This window comes from Thunnus thynnus, chromosome 9, assembly GCF_963924715.1.
Source record: "Thunnus thynnus chromosome 9, fThuThy2.1, whole genome shotgun sequence".
In the NCBI taxonomy this organism is placed as follows: domain Eukaryota; kingdom Metazoa; phylum Chordata; class Actinopteri; order Scombriformes; family Scombridae; genus Thunnus; species Thunnus thynnus.
Window position 1 is genome coordinate 7,859,902 of NC_089525.1, and position 23,324 is coordinate 7,883,225.

Consider the following 23,324-nt stretch of genomic DNA (forward strand, 5'->3'; position numbering starts at 1 on the left):
TTCTGCTGACTACCACAGTTAAAGTAAACCAACTACACTTTGACAGATTTAAAATACTGCACACATTAAAATGGAGGGTTAAAATCTAATGGTTTAATTTGGGATTTATTGAACCATCTGTATTTTGAATATTAAGCTTGGGCAAGGGTTCAAACTTGTTAATGGTTTACTGTCCCGCAAACACGCCATGATTTATTTTGATTTCTATTGTATTACTCTTGATATAATACACTTGAGTCTGCTTATTGAGAGAGTAAAACGATCCTGGGATGTTAATCAGCCTCGTTTTCACTGCCATCGATCTTGAGGATGTATCGATCTTGTTTCTAACTAATAAATGCAGTGCCTACAGTCAGGCTGTGGTCTAAAATCTTGACCTGTCTGTGTGTTTCAAGGTCTGGCCTGTCAAATGGAAAGGGGAAATACTTCAGAGGAATACCTGATGGCATCGTGCTGCAACCTCACCACAATCTTAACCAGGTCCCCTGCGCACACACGCACACACACACACACACACACATACACACACACACATACGTTTCTCCTCCACACTCCTCATTTTCACTTTGATTGAATTTGCTTGTGTAACAGCTAGAGGGTGCAATGTCCATACTAATAGATGGAAATGACTGATGTAGATGGTGGAATGTACTTTGTCCTTCTGACTGGAAGAGACATAAGCATTTAAACCTGTGTAGGTCATTCTCATCTTGATGACAGCAACAAGTCAAAGTGGAGAATGATGTGTGTAGACCTGCCGTTCACATGTGACAGGATTAAAATGATATATATTCAAAACGGTCTCCTTTACTTGGCTCATTGTCTGTGTGTTTGTTCTACAGATTTCTCAGATTAGTTCAGATGACACCTATCTACTGCCAGACCTGCTGCAGAAAACCTCCTCATCCAGTCCTACCCATAATGCACTGGACCAGCAGCAGCGAACACATGAACTCAGTTACTCACAATCGCCCACAGCACCTCGATCCCCCATACACCAGGAACTACACGTGAGTATGATAAGAGTTATGTAAAGTCGGACAGACGCAGGTTGACAGACTTGTAGGAACACACACACAGTGATTTTAGTGATTTATTTCAGACCTTATTCCTCCTAGTTATTAAGTTAACACTGATGCAGAATTAAATCCAAATAGAAATAATTTATGTTATCAACAAAGTCACTGTTTATACGCATTGTTTTACTTGTTGAAATAAAAATGTGACTAGTTGCAATAGTCACATTAGTCTACCAGAGGTGGTGGCACAGTTTAGTTGTATTACTCATTAGTAGTGATATAATGTGTCTGAATAGTGGTAATGTTGATCTTCATTTAACTGTACTTACTTGACAACCATGTGTCTCATATAACCTCACAGAAATGTAGAACCGGTAATGCATTTGTGTTGTAATTATTTTCAAGGGTGAAATACAGTAAGTGTTGAAAGAGAATCTGAGAGTTGTTGGTGATGTTATACAGTTGCAAAGATGCGGTCACTGACCCACACATATTTTTAAATGTTAAAAAGGTCGGCCATGAATAAATAGAGAAAATGCCTGCTTTTCACCCAGTGTCTTAACATTTACTATAAAACCATGGATATTATTTGTAATACTGTGCATGGAACGAAAACAATAAAAAAAAAGGTATGTTAACTGTCTGTCTTGTTGTTGTATTAATCAGGCTGTCGGCAGTCCAACTGGTAAAAACACCTCCACATCTTCCTCTTCCTCCTTCCTGTCCTTCATTGATCCAAGATTGATCCCCATATCATCGCCACCACAGAGCCCTAGTGAGTACATTCACACACACATACAGTATACATACTCACACAAAAGGTACACTAACATACAGTACTGCATGCATACTATTAATAAGTAAAAAAGACACTTATCTTGCATAAAATTACTGAAAAGACAGAATTATTTAACTTTGTTTCACTTTATCCATAGTAGTATATGGAATATTGTGTTTTTGTATAAAGCATTTACATGATATTAAGTCATGAGAGAAGAAAGTTTTACTGTTAGTGCTGCTAGAAGAAATGGGATCCTGCCATTATCAGATACTGTGCTTAACTACACCAGTCATTGTTACCATTGTTACAATGTTTATTTCTGTTTTGTTTCCATGTGGCAGGCAGTAAGGGTGAGCCAATCAAGAGAGAGAACCACAGGAAGGGCTCTGTGGTGAATGTGAACCCAACCAACATTCGACCACAGAGCGACACTCCAGAAATCCGAAAGTACAAGAAGAAATTCAACGCTGAGGTTCTCTGTGCTGGACTATGGGGTTTGTACTTTCATATTGTTTGAGTTCAAATGTTTAATTGGAGAAGTGACACATGGGGTGTGTTTTTGTGGGGTGTAAGGTTTCTTTGTCTTTTGCTATGTAGGTGTGAATCTGTTGGTGGGGACAGAGAGTGGTCTGTGGCTGCTGGACCGAAGTGGTCAGGGGAAGGTGTACTCCCTCATCAGCAGACGAAGGTTTCAGCAGATGGATGTACTGGAAGGACTCAATGTTCTCATCACTATATCAGGTACATGTACTTAAGGTTACAAGGTATACAAGTCAACAGACGCAGATGCATGCAGATTGTACTTACTGTAGTCTTCATACAGTCTCTAGAAACACCAAGAACACTCAGATTGATTGATTGTTGATTTCATAATAAGCAGGATTCACCTTCTTTACATCTCTCTCTCTCTCTGTGTAGGTAAAAAGAACAAGCTCCGTCTCTACTACTTGTCCTGGTTAAGGAATAAAATCCTCCATAATGACCCAGAGGTGGAGAAGAGACAGGGTTGGACCTCAGTAGGTGATCTGGAGGGTTGTGTACACTATAAAGTGGGTAAGTACACACTGTGAAGGGCACGTTGAATGGCAGTATTTTCTTCACACTGCAAACTAAGGAAAAAACCACACAGTTTGTTTTAGTAGATGTTAGCTACATGCACCTCAGGGTAATCAGGTATGGACTTGTGATTGTGTCCGTCTTGTTTTTTCAGTGCGTTACGAGAAGATAAAGTTCTTAGTTATTGCTTTGAAGAATGCTGTAGAGGTGTACGCCTGGGCCCCAAAACCATACCATAAGTTCATGGCCTTCAAGGTGGGTAACATTTATTCTATATCTTATCACACACCTGATAGACAATGTGAATATATTGAGTTAAATACAAAGTTCTGAATCTTATATTGTATAATTAGTAATATAAATAGATAGTTAGTCTGTCTTTGATGGGACTTTGAAGATAGAAAATAACCCTTCACAGCTTGTATCCCAGTTCTTCCAGTGTCATGCTTGACTGTGATCTCTGAAACGGTTAAATTACTACCATCAGGTTAATAACACTGTTCTCCATGTAATTTTCTGTCCTCACCACATCTTTGTGTATCTAGGACAAAACATTTATATACATAGACAAAAAAATCTAATAGGGTCACTTCCACAGCCAAACACTTGCACGTACACGCAGACATGACACAATCAGGCTATGAGAGTCATACACACAGATCCTCAGCAGAGCTGTGTCCCATTTCTTTACGTCCTCCGTGGCCTGAGCTACTTTTCCTTCCACACTACATAGTTTAACTCTCTCTCTCCTCAGGAAAGGCCAAAAATATACTACCTTGTTTGGAAGTAATAGCGTGACAATCTTAGGATGGCAATTGTCCAGTTATTATTAACAGAGCACTTGTGTCACGGTTTATTTTGAACATGTATCATTAAAGGTAATGATCGAAATATCAAAGTTTTAAAACAAGTCTTTCTTACTTGTTTTGGTGATGCATGTGTTTCTTTCTTTGTGCACATGTCTACTCAGTCATTCAGGTCTCTGCCTCAAAGACCTCTGTCTGTTGACCTGACGGTGGAGGAAGGTCAAAGGTTAAAGGTCATCTATGGCTCCTTGTCTGGTTTCCACGCCATTGATGTAGACTCTGGAACACCCTACGACCTGTACCTGCCTACGCATGTAAGAATCTTCTCCTCATATATTTTATATGCTCTATATATTTATTTCTCTGGTTGTTAGTTAGTTGTAAGTTGAAGTTGCATTGAGGCTCCTCCTCACGGTGTTACAGTCGCAGCAGCAGCAGCAGTTAGCTGGTTAAACCAGAGTTACCATGGTGGTGTTGTGACAGAGAAAGACACACAACCCTGAGAAGAACAAAAACACACACAGTCTTTCTCTTTGGTTGTAGCCATCAGGAGCCAGATAGGGAGCTGGTAGTCAATGACCCTGCTGGAAGGCTGGAGGAATGAGATTGGCTGAGCTCCACTGTCATGAAAAGTGACATTATGAAATGAAAGCGTCATTGGGAAAAATTCCATGATGAAATTGAAAGAGCTTTGGAAAAAGGATATTTTTCTATAATTTGTAAAAAAAAAAAAAAAAAAAAAACCTCCAGTAAAGCTCTGTTATTATGGAAATAAGAATTGTGAAATAACATTTCATAATGATGAGTTGAGTTTTATAGTCAAATTATTTCACAGTTTATTGATGCATTTATATTTTTTATCTATACTTGTGATTATTTATTATACATTGTCATATTTATTTATTTAATACTGAACAGTTTGTATTGTAACAGGTTTTCTTGCCAGTGAGACAATGTAGTTGATGAGACTGATGATATTTTTAACTAGATTGCTGGACTTTTATCAGACTAGAGCTTTTATGGTTTTATAACTTCAAATTAATATATTTTAAAATAGATTTTCACCATCGTGATATATGCCAAAATCAACAGGGCAAGATTTTATCTATATCAACTGTATATGTAAAGCCCATATAGACAGTTTATCTCTCAGTGAAAATAAAGTAGATAGATATTTAGAGATCTTTGAGTAAACAGATCTCTGATGTTGTACATGATATATTATCATTTATTATATATTATTCTCACTGTAGCTGTACTTGCTATCTGGAGCTCTCTGATATATTTGACTTTGATTCTGCCTCTCTGTCCATCATCTGTTATCGTTCTGTTCAACCATATCACCTCACTCTCTCACACTTCTCCTCCTCCTCCTCCTCCTCCCACTCACAGTCTACAATGTCAGTCATTGCTCTCCTTTATTTCTCCTGTTTTCCTCTCTCCACCTCTCTCCACTCTCCTCCCACTCAGTCTATAGCTGTCAAACACTTCTCTATTCCTCTTTCATCCCTTTCTTCTTTTCCTCCTCCCACTCTGTCATCCATGGTGGCATTGTTAATTTGTTCATTTTCTCCTCATTTTTATCCTCTCCTCTGCTACATTTACAAAACTTTCATCGCTCTCTTTCTCTCTCTCTCTGTTCAGTCCGTGGGCAGGTAGGGATGACGGCAGAATGCGGTGACTCATGTACAGACCTATTCAGACATTGTTTGTTTTATTCCTCATATGGTGTTTGAACTTGCGTTAAAATTGTAGAAATTGATCCAGTGATGCCTCGGTCAAAAGACACTTTTGTGTACATTCTGATCTTCAGTAAATATAGTTAATGGTGTTAAGCCAGCCATAGGTTGAGTTTATTTTTATTTTAGTTGAATATTTACTTGTTCATAGGTGTCTTGTTGTTTTGGAAAATGCTTAAAGGGATATTTCAACAGTTGTATAATGTCCTCAGTCACTCTGGAGGAGCTTTGTCAAGTGAGTAAACACTGATGATGTCATAGTGATGTCATTAGGGTTATCTCAGCTTGGGCTTAGAGGTTTCTCACAAGTCCGACATTTTTATGGAAACACAATACTAAATAACTGGAGCACTCATTAATCCAGAGAGTAACAACATGTTCTTACCTTTTTATGCTTCTCAATGAACAGCCATATGAAACTTAACTCAACAATTACACAAATAAAGACACAATCAGGCTATTTTATATTTTTCATTTTCAGACTCGAAGGCATTTGTTAATCACTTGTGCATGGCCAAGCTTTTGTGGTAGGGCATGTTATCAGTATAGGGAAATCAAATCAGCTCCTCCTAACTTCATCTGAAAGCACTGCCCTCTCTGCTGTGATACACCAACAGTTTTAGGCTGCTGCATAAATGAATATGAATTGGGGCACAAAAGTAGGACCTGTCGACTAACTGGCTTCTACTAATTTGAGATCCCTGATCCATAACAATAGCTACAGTATCTGGAGCAGAGATGTAGCAGAGCTGCCCAATCAATCTACAATTAGATTATTATGTACTGGTATGTTTCCAGTTGGACCCAATATCCTATACCTCTTGTACTTATTGTAAATTACAGTTTCAATTCATTCATTCAATATGAAATGAAATGAAATATGGTTGTGTTAGTAATATTTGTGGAGTTTATTTGTACGATGTAGACTACTTTGAGTTAAAATGACTTATAGAAGTTTGTAAATCTTTATCTTTTTACATTTCCACGGAGGTTTGTGCAAATGAATTTGTATCTTCAAATGTGAATAAATCACCCACTGCTGGTACAATTAGAGATAGATCAGATCTTTTTTTTTTTCTCCACTGCTGTATGTGGGCATGTAAAGCTTGCTGCAGCCTCTGGTGAGTCATATTCACATTCAGATTCTGACACAATGTTTTTAGCAAGAGCTAGAGAGCTTTGAGGCTCAGGATATGACAAAGTATTTCAAACTAAAGATTTGAAACATTTTCTTTTGCCTCCCCTATCTAAAACATTTCTAACGTTATTTGTTTTGTAGGTTCATATGCTCTGTGTGGACTATACTGTGCATACATATGGTGTTAAGTGGGCGGCTGGATCAAGGAACATGGTTCCTTTAGTTTCTGTGGTTTAAAGGATATATATAAAGCACACAGCTGAAATATGTACATTATTATCAATTTGTGATACTGTTGCTCAGCTCAGATGTGCTGTTCCCACTGTCCAGTGTCAAACCAATGTCTCAAGCAGGTTAACTTTTGTAACTTGAAGATTGATAGATGGGAGTGAGGAGACCATACAGCCTGTAGGTTACAGAAAAGTGTATCCTAAATGTTCACACTTTGCTTGCTCTTTGTCTCTCATTCATGTTCTCAGCGCCTTTCTCTCTCACACACACACAAACACACACAAACACACACACACTGTCCCAGCTACCTCTACTGTGTGCTACTTTCTATAAGTAAGGTGGATTCGGAGTGAGAGAGATGAAGAGACAGGCATGCGAAGAGAGAAATAAGCTCTAAAAATACATCCATCCTGTCCTCCTTCTCTCGCGATCATTAACTCACTGCGTGTGCGTGTGTGTCCTGACCCGTTCTTGCTCCTGCTCTTGCTGTTCTTTTTTTTTTTTTTCCCCTCACTGTTCCTCTAGTATATTAAGCGAGTCTGCACACAGCTGCCTACTACACTGGTGCCTTATACTGCTGCCGCTGCTGCTGCTGCTGCTGCTGCAATATCATATCAGCTCTCCAGCCTCGCTCTCTCCCTTGTCGTTCCTTTTCTCTCTCTTATTCATACTCCCAAGCTTTCTACGCTCTCTCTCTCACACACACACACACACAGACACAGTTGCAGAGTGCTTTTAAAACTACTCACTTACACTTAGACATGCTCATAGTTCACTATCTATGAGCACTCTTGAGGACATTTCACACTCTCGGGCTTTCTTCCTGTACTCTGATACACACTCATTTACATACACACCCTCTCGTGCGCATCTTCTAACACACACCCACCTGCATCACCACTAAAACACCTTCATTCACAACACTGATTAGATTTATCTCTTCACAAACACGCACTCACCATCACACTCAAAATGCACCACTCGCCCACTTAAAGAAACACATACAAACACACACACACACACACACACACACAAGCATCTCCCGTTGTTGCCTGCAAACGATGTAACAATGCTGATTCCGAGGCAGAGGATTAAGATTGCTTTGCGTCTGTGGATGCCTGTTCTAATGCTCAGGATTGTGGTGGCTCACACTCTGGTAATGTATGAAACACGCTCACATAAGCTATTTTATTGTAATACAGCACTGAAACTGCCTAACCTTTCTTTCTCCTGGATAAACTTTGTTGCAGAAGGGGTTCCCGGTCGGTTAGATGTGAGCTGTTGCAGAGTGTGGTTCCTGCTAGTTGTTTTTTCTGTTAGAAATATGTTGATGGTTTCTTGGTAGGCAGATGTTGAAGTGCTGTTTTTCTGTTACTGTAGATTTGCTTTGTGTTTAGAAGACTTCATTTTCACTAGGTACATGTAATTGTTAACAATAATTACACACAACAGTTGTGTTCTTTTTTCTCTTAGATACATGTTCTTGGTTTGCTTTACTGTTAAAATATGATGTTGACCAGGTTCCATGTTACACTTCTGAGCTGATTAGAGTATTTTTGATATGGTTAGATAATTGTGTCTGATGTAGATAAATGTTTCTTAACTGGTTAGAGAAATGTGTCTTTAACTGGGTTGATGAATGTCTCTAAACAGGTCAGATACATTTGTGAAATTCCTGTGGTATGGTAGTTGTTGTTCAACATCTGAATAGATTTCTTTATGTATATGTTGCTGAGCTGGTTCCCCAGCAGAAAAGTGCTGCTTCATTAGTTCCTGTTTAGATAGTGGTTGCTGGGTGAAATATTTAGTGTTGCAGAACTGTTTTTCATGCAAAAGACTGTTGTGTTGTCAAGAACATTTTCCTAATAATAATTAGCAGTAGGAGAGGCTTAGTATTTGACTGTTCTTGGATTTTGGTCACTTCCTGCAAGATGTCACTGAAATGTGTGTTCCAATGAACTTCCTGCATCAGTAAGATCAGGAAAAACTGGCCCCAAACTTCATTCTTTTGGATGAAGTCTCATCATTGAATGAAATACTTGCTATCTCTTTCTTTCTGCCTGGAGAGTCATACCTCCTTCTTAATGAATTTCAGGGAAATCTCATCTCATCTCGTCTCCCCCCTTACCTCTTATTCTCTTACATTTTGTAACGCTTCTCTATTTTGTGATGATTCTCAGCACCCTTATATCCTCAACTTCCTTAAATTTGAGAGGTTGTAACAGTGGTGCCCTAAGAATTGAACCTCTTTTGGTTTCACTAATTGAAAGTACATTAATTGTACATTGTTAGCTAACATCTGAATATGTTGAAAGAGATTGTATTGTGTTGATGCATCTCAGAGTTTGTGTATTATTTCTGGTAAATAATTTATGTACCCTTATGTACGAGGAACATTTAAACGCATTTAACAGTTTCATTTTACAATTGTTGATTAACATTGCCTTATTTTTTCACTTTATGTTTTGAATAAGTACACTTTAGTTAATCTGTTTCTAATGTGTGTGTTTGTTTCATAGATCCAGGGTTCCATCCGTCCCCATGCCATCATTATTTTGCCAAACAGCGCCGGAACAGAGGTTCTGGTTTGCTACGAAGACGAGGGTGTCTACATCGACACCTATGGCCGAATCACCAAGGATACAGTGCTGCAGTGGGGGGAGATGCCTGCATCGGTCGGTAAGTTTCATCCATACAAACAGGGACACAAGGAACACAAACATTACATACTACATACACATGCAATCACGACACTAACAAAACCAAATACTAATTAGGCTAACCAATAAAAAAAAACTAGCACAACCACACTAAAAAACAAATGCATGCACAGACATTGATGTATAAATGGTCATTTCAGGTGTAGTATGAGCAAACTTTTCAGAGTCTCTATGTTGCTTGTACTCTGTGTGTCTTATGAAATGTGTGTTCACTTATTCACATAACAATAACACATTCTCAAAAAGTCCAGTCACATATTATATACAGTGTTAACCATTTGAGCAACTGGATCTTACTCACTCAAAGTCACTGCTATCATTGACCTGCAATTTAACTTACTGATTCTAGATCAGCAGACAGATTTGGGACACGGTCGACTAAAAATAACATGGTAGTGATTCTGTGTGTGTGTGTGTGTGTGTGTGTGTGTGTGTGTGTTGGGTCCAGTAGATGGGTCATTATTCTGGCAAGGACTGTCTGTGTCTGTGGGGAATATATTTACTCATACACACACACACACACACACACATCTCTTATTGAATTCTATTTCCCCATCTACATGTTCTCTCTCTCTCTCTCTCCAGCCTACCTCCAGTCTAACCAGGTGATGGGTTGGGGAGAAAAGGCCATTGAACTGAGGTCTGCCAACACAGGGAACCTGGAGGGCGTTTTCATGCACAAAAAGGCCCAGAAACTCAAGTTCCTGTGTGAAAGGAATGACAAGGTAGGTTACACTGCACCTACAACCTAAAACTGCAATGTAATTTATTAAAATGCAATGTTCAGTAAAAAGTGTTATGAATATTATTATTTAGTTCTTTATGTTATGGTATAAATTATGTCTTCTTTTGCCACTTCTGGTATTATTATCAGTTCCCCACTGTTTAAATTCACCTACATCCAGGTGCTCACAGAAAGTTTGATGTATACAGAACATAATCTAAGAACTGTATATATTTTATTTACATCAACTGAGTTTTCAAAAGTGCAGATTGGTTGTCATGATTGTCATTTCCTCTCATGCTTTTTAATAAACATATATGTGTATAGTACTTTCAAACAATGCAATAGCTTGTTCAGTTAAAAATTAACAAAACTTTCTTTCTTCGTTTTTTTTTTAAATCCATCCAGATGTATGGAAAGTCATTGATATTTCCTTCAGAAGCCTGTAGATAATGTATTTTTACACTGTGTGTAATACTGAAGCTCTTTTTAATGCATTAGGTAGTTACACTGAAAATTATATCTTTTTCTTTTAATTCATTCTTGACCTTGAAAAAATCCTCAACTCATGAACCATTTACAGTACTAGAATTCTTCCTGAACTTTCAGCCACATCTTGTGCTCTTCCTCAGAGGATGGAGTTGTCTGTTATCATGTGACCAAAGTTCAGGTCATGTGTTGACAATTGAACCATCTCCAAGAGAGAACTCCATCCACTGAGGAAGGCCCTGAAATGTGGCTGAAAGCTCTGGAACAAGTCTTGTAACTGGACCTGGTCAGATTAATGTCACCCACACTACTGCTCTGTGTCATAGTCTAACCTTACAGACACACAGCTGCAGTGAGCTGTATTCATAGCAATATTGTGAATATTTAACAGTTTCTAAACCTTCGTCTCTCTTGTTGTAGGTCTTCTTTGCCTCAGTGCAGTCAGGAGGCAGCAGTCAGATTTACTTCATGACTCTCGGACAGAACTCACTGTTCAACTGGTAACGAGTGGACCTGTTACTCTGGGATCAACAGCTGATGTCTGCCTTCGTTATTCGGGGTTTGCGTGGTGATGCCTTTTCATATTTGTTTTGACTGATGTTCTGCCATTTAGCTCCGTAGATAGTTGACACCACACACATACTCCTGGATCCATTACTCTAGCCTCTCGTCTAATTCAGTCAATCAGTTTGTAAATGTAAATGTAGATGGATCCACAGTGGAGATGATCAGAAATGTGGCTGCAGAGCTTGAATCCATCCCTCCTTCCTTGACTACTGAAGCCTACATCACCACCCCTTCAGCCACAGCATCACAAACATCTGGAAATTCAGCTAGAAGGAGCTTTAGTTCACCTGTCTGTGGAAGTATTAAAAGCTACAACGAGCAGTGTCAGCATCTTCAAGCATTTTCACACATCTGAACTCCCTACTTACCTGGTAGATTATGTGGTGATTTCTAATAACCACCAGGTTGTTGTTCAACATCTCTGAGTCTGCCCTACACTTAAACCGGATCTGTTTCTCTTCATCTGTCAGCACTGTTCATCTTGCCTGGATCAATTATTCTTGTCTTTTTTTCTTTTTTTAAAGGATCTCAGTGACTTTACCTTTTATCAGTCACTCAGCTTTGTTTTGATCGATTGCTCACTCGTATTCGCTATAACAATGCCTGGCTCTCAGCTGTGTTGTCAGTGGTTTATTACTGGATCAACCGCGTCCAAGTCATTATATCTGGATCATTACTCTCCCAGCACAGACAAGGGGAGTAATCTCTAGTGTGTCTTCATACAAGCTGCATCTGTGTGAAAAGGAGCAAAAAAGTGGACGAACAGAAGTGCTTCGTCATCCTGGCTGACTCCATGGACATCATCTGGGCATTTCAGATACTGGTTTTTGGTGGAAATGTGGTCCAAACCTTCTTAATTTTACCCCTCATGATTTTCTTTAATCATCTTCAAGATCCAAAAATGTCTGTTGTCTGTCTCCAATACCTCAGAAGTGTTTAGTTGTGTTTAGTTTTCCTCATTACTGCTATAATCGGAATTGAAGGACCCATTCAAATGATTATATTACTGTACTGAATCCTTATGTTGTTCATTTACGTAAAGCATTATTAGATATATTATTATATTATGCACTATCAAATGTTGTTATTGGAAGAAGTGTTTCCTTTTTTTCAGGGTGAAAGTGAGTCAGTTAAACACTTCGTAGGTTTAATCAGTTATATTTTACTGTAAATAACCCATCCCTGCAAATCTTATAATATGACCAATGGTCAGAATTGAATTTCTTAAGACATGCAAGATCATCGTGAAGATATAGTTCACTTATCTCTAGACTATTTATTAGATAATTCTATCCCTAATCATGAGCAGCAAGTCAACCTTTCTCTCTGTTTAGCCTGAAATCAGTTGCCAATTAGGAAAAGTTATCTGTTGGGATATTTGCTTCATTGCACAGTTTGTATTAAAATGAGTTGAGTAGGTTTTATTAACACAGTATTAATACTATACCCACCCCAGTGCTCTTAGGTCCCAGTTTGAGTATCCACTCCACTCCAGATCTGCATCATGTAATTTAAATTGTATTGATCCATGACAAGGACCTTAATAACCTTCTACTTTACTGTAGGAATTGCAATTGTAATGCACAGTAAAAATGGTGTATACAAGTAGAGATACCAAACTCCACAGTAACAGGCTATGAATGCTTTTTTTGTACAGCTAAGGATGTATATAATCTTGTAAAATGCACTGTTTTCTAAAAATTTTATAATTGACAAGCCATCTTTATGTATGTGTACAGAATTATAGGCTTATGAATGTGAAAGTCCATCCCAAAACAGAGTTCATACATGTGATATAAATGATCTTGGAAAGTTCAGTCTTTGTGAACATGGATGGTGAATTTGAATTCCTGTTCAGTTTTACGGACCTGGCTGAAATGTTCAAGGTCAAGTGATGTATCGTGTTAATTCTGCTGTGTGGTTGATTTTCCCCTAACATGTATAAGTCAATCTCTTTGCACAATGGCCACCTTGTACATGTTTCTGTAATATATCTGACTTTGAGATCATTTTTATGCTTTGGGAAACATTTAAAGCCATTCTGTAGTCAGTATTGAAGAGATTACTGCAAGCCTTTAGCTTTAGATCAGTATTTCTTACACTACCCAACATGGGTTTTTGATTGATATTCTTGGTGAAATGGTGTGCTGGGTTGAAAAAAAGTGAAAAGGCCCTGTTGTATAATACTTACTCTGTTTCTTTCCTGATATTTCTGCAATTGACATAATGGGCTTCAAAGCAAGAAACCAAAGATCAAGGCTTTGATATATTGGCTTTCTTGAGATATTTCACAAATCACAACTGACCATTTGTAAAGATTTTTCTTTATTTAATCATCTAAATTCGCTAACCTTACAGAGTTCAATGTATATTATGATTCACTTTTTGATAGACGACAACAAACCCAACACATCAGACACACTGAGGATCTGAAAAAGCTCTCAGGTCTGATGTTTGTTGCTAAATAGCTACAAAATATATGTAATTTACTGTTGCTAGCTTTCAGATATTTAATAGCCCACATGCTTTAGACAGTGTTACTGTAGGTTTGGTAAAAGTGAAGAAGTATTTGTTTTTTACCTTGAAATGTGAATTTTCAATTTATTTTAAGATCCATTTTTTCTTCATCATATTTTGCTCAAACTGCTAAATTTATTATGTTTTATGTTACATTCTATATATTGTATTTACTCTTGAATTTTGTGGCTATCAAAAATTGCGCCAAATGTTTTATATTCAGTGTTACTGTTTTTTTGTTTTTATTATGGACATAGAAATATTACAGCTGGTTCTGTGAGAATATTTTAAACTGGAAACAGATCTTTCTGATAACTGTCTTACTGCTAAGTTGTTACCAAATTAGTTTCAGTTGGTTAGACAGTATTTCTCACTGAAATGCCGGACCAGTTAGCTAGTTAACATTGCTTCAGTGCATTGTAAACTAATGCTGACAGGCTAACAGACGCAGAGTTGCGTGTTACCTAACACATGCTAACATTTTAGAACCACGAGTTTCTTGCTAACATGTAGCTAAGCTGACAGAAAAGTTTAGCTAGCAGCACCAAAATGTGTCACCTTTACTCTTAATACACAGTTGCTTAGCTGGACAGACTTCTGACACAAAAGAAGCCATATAGCACGGAACTACATTTCACATACTGTACTATTACTTAGATATGAATTTTGAGATATGATTCAAAATATATTAAATTGGTCAAAAATGTAAAATACATTAATTCAAAACATATTTTGGACCCATGAGCAGCTGATAGCAACTGCTAGTAAAAAGGTTTGGTCAAAATTGACGTATACATTTTCATTCTTTTAATTTGAACCCATTGCTTAAAGGTACTTAGAAGTATGTGAATTGTATCTCCTGTCTAGGACAGGACATGTCATATTTAGACCCAGGCACTGTTTTAGCTTGTGGTTAGCTTTGGTCAGGTTCAGTCTGCTATTGAGCAGTTGCTGACAAAGCACTGGCAGGTTTGGCTGGGATCCTGGGCAAGACCCCTGGCCATTATAGTCCAGATAGAACAAGAGACCAGACCGAAGATAGTCCTTGCTACCACAGTGGTTCCAGCATCTGCTCAGCTCTACCACGCATTAGCAAGGATAATGTACAGTAACAGTGCACAGTTACTAGTCACTATTTGCTGCACTCTATTCAACTCACTAGTTAACACAAATACTTAATTCCTGTTAACAAATTAGCTCTGTTTCTCTTTTGGGATGGTCCATTTGATTTAATCCTTGTTAGTTTTCCAGATGACACCTGATTGCATTACAAAGTCAGAATGTGTATGAAGGTTTGGTTTTATTTCTCTGCTTTTTATTGTTATGCAGTTTTATCATAGAGACAGATGTTATCAAAAGAGATGGATTTTTGGATTTTGGCCATTTTATAAAATCAGTCTTGTGATGATTGACAGATGGGAGTTTATGAAATAAGATTGCTGTCCGTTGGAGCTCACTGCAAAGATTATGTTGTTTGTATTGGAAAGGTTAGGTTGTAAGGTTGTAAAGGTTTTTTCTCTCTAAATCATCATTCGAAATGTGCCCAATACCTATCTTTGACAACTCATTATCAATGTTTTGTCTGCATTATTCTTCATCTTTCTTCAAGAAACAGCACAGACAGGAGTTCTGCTACAAGCTGACTAGCCCCTGTGTCACACCTAACGATGTGATTTATACTTAGGTTAATGTATTTGTCATATAAACCTACAGTTTTGAGACACAATGAGGATATTTTTGCAGATTATTAGAAACAAACTCCTCTGTCTGCTCCTGCACTTCATCTCCATGTGCTGAACATTTGACGGGAGCTGTATCACTAACGAGAGAGAGAGATCAGCGCACTTCCGCCTACACCTTCCACTGCTAGATTCTGTTTCAGGCTCACTGTGACTCACATCTCCAACTCTCTCTCTCTCACTTTGTCAACACAGCTCTTCTTGCCTTTCATTCCCTCTGCTCAACTCTCTCCTCCACCCATCTTTATCTCTCAAGAGCATCTCTCACCGTTCTCCAGCTTTTTGTTCCCACGTCTTATTCTCTCTGTAGCTTTCCTCTGTCTCGTCAAGTCTCCCCATCCACCCCCAGCTCTACTGAAGTACCCTTCAGCCAATTCAGGAAGAGTTTTATTTCTTTAGTAGTCAGCAGATTGGCTGGGGGTTGTCAGGCAAGAGTGGGAAATTATTTTTTATTTTATTTTATTCAATCACATCATTAGATAAGAGAGCGTGGTTGAAAGATGCAAAGTAGCCCACACGGATACAGGAAATTATCATAGCATTAGCCATCTACTGTTTATTGCATCAGACACTTTAGCATGATGATCAAATCAAGAGCCTTGAAAACAGACCACAGAATTGGTCCAGTCCTGGTTTTTGCTGATTGGTGAAGAGGGATGAAGGATGATGCAGATAAAAGCTAATACAAAGCAATTCAAATTAGTTGCTGTGAAAAATGTTAGCAATGTTCAGTTAAAGCGAGACTATGTAACTTTTGTTGGCAATTAATACTGAATGCTAAAACACAGACTTGAAATTTGTAAGAGGAAGAATGTGTAATTTCTTCTTTTATAAGTTACATAGTTTCATTTTAAGTGTTGCAACTGTTATTTTCCAGCCTGCTTATGAGCAGAAGTCTGTGGATGAACTTCGCAGTTCTCAGGAGAGTTTATGTGTGGGAGTGTGTGATGTAGATGTTAAACAGGTGTTCAGTGTGCAAAGTAAGGAAAGATGGAGGAGGTGGTTGGTGGCTTGAGTAAGGTGTTAGTTAATAGAAGGACCTTGAATGTTGCTGTAAAACCCAAATCCACAATTTTCAAAATACATGAAATAGGCTCTGAGTAGAAAATTAAACTTATTATTTGCTCACCAACTTCATTTTGGAAAACAGTGGAAAAGTTGGTTTGAGATTGAAGCAATTTATTCAAATTGCAAAAACAGAGCTACTGAAGGGACCCGTATCTCAACAGAGGATGCCAAACTGTGTTTATGGATTGAGAATTTATAGATGATGATGGTCATGATGAGGAGAAAAAGAAAGAGGATGTGAATGCGAGGGACAGTGAATATGATGAATAACATTGAATGAATTTTCCTGCTTTATAGCACCAACTGTACAACTAGAATTGTCTGCTTACGAGTGATATTTCCCAAAAAATTGAGATTAATCCAACAAGTCACAGCTACTGTAAGAGCTGTAGACTGACCTATGATGTTACCCAACCTCGAGAAAAAGCAAGAGGCATTGAAGTTATTTGTAGACACGCAGGACAGCTGTGTTTCTATACATTGTGAAATCTTAAAAGTAGTTGAGATTATAAAAGACCAAATATTATATAGATATATGTCTAAGAATATATATTTCCCTTAACCATTTTGTTTCTGTACCTTTTTGAAAATTCTGGTTTTGTTTCTGTTTAATTTTTGCACTGGACCTACATGATGTTTTATGCCTCCCGCTTTGAGATAAACACACACTAACTTGTGTTTCCATGTAAAGAGGCAGAAGACAGTGAGACAACAATAAATATGTTGAAATGAGTGGTGTGTTGTGTTTTTGGGTTGCTTCTATATTGGTATGATTTTTAATCTACCCACGACTTTATTTCAACACACTGATTCACCAGAAATCTTAAATCTAGTCTTCTTTTATGCTTCTAAAACTCCGACACATAGTTTTGTCTGTTGAACACACCACATCTGTCATTGTAACCAAAGCACTGACTCTTGTCCTTGTCGGTACAACGCTGTCAGCTGGAGCATTTACTTATCTGATCTTCTTATGATGACAACATGTCTTTTAAAATCAAATCATCTGTTCAAGACAGCTGACCATGTCTGAAGGCTGAGTTTACATGTTTTTTTAAGCAGCTGCCCACCAGTTGTCCTCATTGTGTTCCTGCCTTTGACAGTCACTTGATAGGCCACCAGAGTCTATACTGTATACCTGCCCAGCAGCCTACTCATTCACCACATTGTCTATTGTTCCTCCCAGTCATAACATTCGCTCTGGTTCCACAAATAGAATAAATTCACAAATCTGAAACTGTGTTTTAAACCATATCTGGAGTCTACTTGTTCATCTATTCTGGGTTTGGCAAGTCTAAGTAAAGTGGTTTTTGATCTAGACCAGTAGTTCTCAAACTTTTTCACATCAAGGACCGCTAAACTGACACAAATTAGACCAAGGAGTCCCATCTGATAAGATTTTGTCCAGGGTCCCCCATCGCTTTTAGTGTTTTAATACAGAAAATGTATGAAACCCATGACCAAAATAGTCACACATTCTGTCATTGTGATATTTATGGATGAAATTATAGTGAAAATAAATGATTCCCCCTTTTGCTGGGAGCCCCTAGAACGCCCTCAAGGACCCCTGTGGGACCCCCCACTTTAAGAACCACTGCTCTAGACCACTATGTAGGGAAAAAAACTGACATCTGTGGAACCCTAAAGTCTTCAATATTAAATAAATAAAATAGACATTATGAACAATAATATAATAAGAATATATTAGGAATAATACATAATCATAAACTGTAAAATAAATAAATGAACAAACATTTTATGAAATAATTGAAAAAAATGATTGAAACTCAACTCATCATTATCAATGTTATATCATTCATTTTTGTAACACCCCTTTTCAAAAGTTTTGTATTTCATAATGGCATTTTTCCCAAGAACACTTTTTGTCAAGTCAGGTTTGATTTCACATTTCATAATGACTCCAAATCTCAGAAAGAAAGTGAATAAGTGAGTCCCCAAAATGTTCACCTGTTCCTTTAAATATAACTTCACATATATGCAATATGACAAAATGTGTTTGTGTTGAGTAAAAGATACAAACAGAACTGAACAGAGTTGAACCAGCAAACAGTCAAGTGGAGGTCAGGACACATTTGTGGACAAATTTTGGATTACACACTTCATCACAGCTTGTCCAACTGGGGATCTTTTGATTTCCCTGGGTTAGGTTAAGGTTGGAGTTTGGCATGCATCAGTTATATTCAGACTGAAAAATACATTTCTGGGTAAATCCTCATGTTAGCTAAACACTACTACCTTCCACTAAATCCCTGTTATCTGCGTAAAGTAAGTGATTCTCTGTTTTTAAGCTTGTGTTTAAAGGAACATGAACGTCTCTGTCTGTCTCACTTCCAAGGGTGTCGTATATCCCCTGAAGACTCACTGGCACCAGTTGCAGGTTTCCTGGCCCCTGCCTCACACTCTTGGATGAAGTTAGGTCATCAGCTGCACCACGGTAGCCACCTTCTCGTCATTTGAAATGATCTGAACAGATTGTTTTTTATGATCTTTAAAAGATCATAAATTGCAAAGTGCAACAGACGATCTCTCTCTTACCTCTGGTTGCTCGTTAGCTTCCACAGAGACAGGTGAAGCACTCGTTTGAGCAGCACAGATTTGAGCTTCACTCACCTTTGACTTGGAACTGTGTGATGATGACTCTTTTCACTACTCCGCTCTAAATTTGCCCCTTCAGGACACCTCTGACCGGTCCCCCCCTCCTCCCCCTGCCCTCCTCTCACCCCCCTCACCAGCCTCAGATTCCCTCCTAACCCCATTCCACCACCACAACCCCCCCTACCCCCTCAACACACACACCCCTGCCTGTGTGTTTGTGTGTAAATGTGTGTGTCAGCTCAGGAGCAGGGAGCGCCCAGCCACCAAGCCATGACTGGCAGCCACACAGTCACATAGCAGTAGCAGCATTTAGCATTTGGATCATTCACACTTCCTGTTGGATCAATACTTCTGTTGTTGTTGTTGTTGTTGTTGGGTTTTTTTTATCCTGCTGGGAAAAGACCAGACAGGTAAGGAGGGGAACATTTTGGTTAAAGTTTCTTACAGCTGGGGTAAAGCTGCATGTTGAAGCTGCAGCCTCGGCCTGTTTCACATGTGTGTGACTGGATCAACACTTGAATTGCAACGTAACTATAAAACACGCTCACTCTGTGAACTTTTAACAACCAACAAAGTTTAGCAAGAATGAGAATTCAACAGAGGAACTTTTTAGGATTTATGTAGGTTTGTGATACAGCTCCTTGCTCTGAGATGAGAAGGCAAAAGTGAAGTAGTCAGATAATCAAATGCTGTAATTCACTTGGTCAAGGGCCATATGGTTATTGATACTGCAGGCAGGTGTTGGAGCGAATGTGGTGAATGAGTTTGCAGTCAGAAAAACGAGGACAGCTGGGAGGATCAGTTTTGCGCTAAATTTGTATGCTGTTATCCATCTATCTATCTATCTATCTATCTATCTATCTATCTATCTGACTATCTATCTATCTGACTATCTGACTATCTATCTAGATTTCTGTCCCATATATGTCTCTCTATCTCTCTGATATATCACTATCTAAAAGTGTCTTTCTGTCTATTCCTCTGTATGTTTTAAATGTATAAGTATGTGATGTAAGTAAGTCTAAGTGTGTGTGTGTCATCCAGGATGCAAACCGTCCACCATCAGAGCTCCAAACTCTTGCAGTGGAGGAAAATCTGTTACATCCGTTTGGGGGTTTAAAGGGTGGAAGTGGAAAAAAAAAAAAAGTGTGTCAGTTATATAGCCTGCAGGGTGAGGCAACACAAGACATACCAGCCAAAGCGGAGTGGGTGGCAGAGTTGGGGAGGGGGGGTTCACAGTGTAAGCCTGACATGCCTGTATGACGCTGTGTTCAGCCGCTGAGCCGTGGTTGGTGGGATCAGGTGACCCAGTGCAGGCTAAATCGGTCCCCAAAGCAGACAAGTTGAGGAGTTAGGAGAATTGGAGAATTGGAGGTGGAGGTGGAGGGTTTAGAGGATTTCAGAGTGATGCAACTGAGAAAATTCAAAACAGACTTCAACACAGCGACTAGAGGAATTCCTCTTTTTCTACTTATGCTCCTTTTACATCCCAGTGTTCCTCTAAAGTCACAATTAAAACCAAATAGAAAATTAAAGCTGTACAAGGCAAAAGTCTCATGTAATAATATAGAAATCTTAATCAGGGAAGAGTGTTTCATCCTCATCAACTGACTTTGTTTGCACAGATGAAATTCTGTGTTGGTATGGAGAGAAAATTCAGCAGGAAGTGACCACTTGAAACGAGTCCACAAGTGAGTGTGTGAGTTCTCCATTCTGATGTTTCAGTAACCCCCACTCTGTATAGTTCTTTACACAGAGGTATACAGTTTAGCATTGAGGTCACTTCTAGGTATTGAAGTATTCAAGCAGTTATCTCTCACTGCCTCTTGGGAGCACCGAAGTGTAACACTGCCAATATAGTGCAATTTATGGTGCTTATATAGTACTTGCCATGAGACATTATATAGCCTCTGAGTGTGTAAAAGATTTGGGTAATACTTTATTTAACGTGCCTGTCATTTCTAAATATATTCCAGGAAGTTTCCTGGACAGAACCATGAGATTTGGAATTAATTATAGGGAAAATAGAGATTTTTCAATTGATGCACTGTCAACAACAGCAATAGTTTGTGCTGCCTTTAATCCAGAACATGCATTTTTAGAAGAATTGATATTTTTTCTCCCTTCTTGCTCTCATACCCTCATACCATCTGTATTGTTGTGGGTCTGCTATCAATAGTGTATCTGTTTTGCGTCATAGTGATGAATATGCATGCATGGAGAGTATGCTGACTATACAGAAAAACTAAGTTTCACACTGTACACGTGTATGAATTATTCTTGTGCTTTTGACTGTTGTTCGGCCACTGGATGCAAGCCAAAGTCCTGATTTGAGCTGATTTTATTGGCTCACAGATGTTGATGCCTGCTGTCAATCAAAGAGGAGCATACAGACTTATGTTATGATTGCTTAGCCGTAGATTTCAACACAGTCCACACATCCAGAATGTGCCGCTGTGGAGCTAAATCTGTCCACAGTTGAGAGCTGCTGGGGGTTGGAGGCTTCATGGTGTTGTATGCAGGGCTGGGATTACACAGTGGTCGGTTTCTTTATATTTAACAAGGTGGACTGTGGGTAGGTGTTGGTTTTCTCACCATGCGGGATGCATGTCAGAAATTGTCCTTCGAATTCGGGCACAGATCATATTTCTATTTTAAGTTAATGATCAATAACGATACAGCCACCCACACGCTTTACATGTTTTGTGTTGCAATGTGTGTATCTGCTTCAAACAGTAGATATGTGAAAGTTGGATCATTCTGCACTTTTCTCTCTGAAAACCTCCATCCCTGCCAGACTCTGAACACTTTATTGCACATTACAGAAAGCTGCAGATGACCAAGTTGCCCACCATGACTCATTTTGAACGTCTTCTGGTGAGAACAGGTGGACTGCTGCTCTGCCGTTGAAAACACAGTTACAGTGTTAGTGAGAGTGCAGCCATCTTCGCTCTTTCCTGTGCAAGTGAACAGGTGGGCTGAACATCGTCCCAGGAGGACACGCAGTGTTAAAAATACCAGCCAATATTCCTCATTGACACATAAACTCTGGAGATGTGTGCCATAGGTCGAAATACTTGACTGCATTAGCAGAACATCTGTGTGCTGTGTGTTATTTTGTTTATTTGGCTGAGGCTCAGTTTGATAAGTGATCTGTTTGCTGTTGTTATAGTTTGACATAAAACTCTTAGGGTGTAAACTGATATTTTCTATGTCCAAAAGATCAATTAAAACCCTGAATCAATTTTTGTCACTTTAATCAAATGTGTAACACACAAACAACATCATAGAGATCCTACTAATTCAAAAACAGCAAACCACATATATAAATAAAATATAAATATAAACTGCAAACTGCTGTGTTATGAGCTATTTATAAATATAAATCTTGTAGTACAATGTGTTTCTTAAATTATGAGGATCCAAAAGCAGCCTGCAGATTCACACATGACTCAAGGTCACCAGCATGGTTTAGTGGGTCAGTCTGGGACTACAGTACAGGAGCAGACTGGTGCATTAATGCTGATATAATAATAACAGCAACACTGGCCTTTAAATATCAGCTGTGGCTCAGTATGTATGATCCACCTCTCATTTGACACATTTGTTGTAAATAAGTACACTTTAAACTTAATGTTAAAATTATGCCACACATGCATGACACCATATAGTAGCATTAGTGTGAGGATGTTGCAGTGTACAGTATGAGCAATGAGCCCTACAGTCATTTTTTACATACTTGCTCATACAGTATGGTGTTGCTAGAATCTAGTGTGTTTAACAACAAGCATACTCCATTAATTGCGTTAGTCCAACCAATACGAACATATTATAAGATAGGATCAGACCTTGAAATCCTAGAAAATCCTGGATATGTAAATACAGCACTGAGATGAGTTTGGAGACACCTGTAGTTGCCTGTACAGTAGCTGCTGCCAATCATTGAATGCAATCAAAACCAATACAAGTGTTTTAAAAGCTGCTTTACAGCAGCAACACTCCACAGATTTTAAATATCAAATACAGTTGTGATGTGGTCTGTGGTTCTGGAGAGACCTTTCAAACGTTATAAAAACAAACAAACAAACAAACAAACAAACAAACAAACAAACAA

The 23,324-nt window shown here is 38.5% G+C and overlaps 2 protein-coding genes across 3 annotated transcripts in view; both read left to right on the forward strand.

Annotated features, from left to right (window-relative positions):
• The window catches only part of si:zfos-2326c3.2 (mitogen-activated protein kinase kinase kinase kinase 4), a 64,437-nt gene extending 47,111 nt beyond the window's left edge, over positions 1 to 17,326 (forward strand). For both annotated transcript variants that reach the window (XM_067598602.1, XM_067598604.1), the window contains 11 exons: positions 396 to 480; positions 843 to 1,010; positions 1,686 to 1,794; positions 2,142 to 2,294; positions 2,398 to 2,541; positions 2,719 to 2,853; positions 3,011 to 3,111; positions 3,827 to 3,976; positions 9,290 to 9,449; positions 10,076 to 10,215; positions 11,124 to 17,326. In XM_067598602.1, coding sequence (XP_067454703.1) covers positions 396 to 480; positions 843 to 1,010; positions 1,686 to 1,794; positions 2,142 to 2,294; positions 2,398 to 2,541; positions 2,719 to 2,853; positions 3,011 to 3,111; positions 3,827 to 3,976; positions 9,290 to 9,449; positions 10,076 to 10,215; positions 11,124 to 11,207 — 1,429 coding nt within the window. In that variant the 3' untranslated portion in view covers positions 11,208 to 17,326. The remainder of the gene's footprint in view (positions 1 to 395; positions 481 to 842; positions 1,011 to 1,685; positions 1,795 to 2,141; positions 2,295 to 2,397; positions 2,542 to 2,718; positions 2,854 to 3,010; positions 3,112 to 3,826; positions 3,977 to 9,289; positions 9,450 to 10,075; positions 10,216 to 11,123) is intronic.
• Positions 17,327 to 19,463: 2,137 nt separating this feature from the next.
• myot (myotilin) overlaps positions 19,464 to 23,324 on the forward strand; it is a 28,350-nt gene continuing 24,489 nt past the window's right edge. The window contains exon 1 of the mRNA XM_067598605.1: positions 19,464 to 19,620. The gene's annotated coding sequence lies outside the window, so the exon portion shown is untranslated. The remainder of the gene's footprint in view (positions 19,621 to 23,324) is intronic.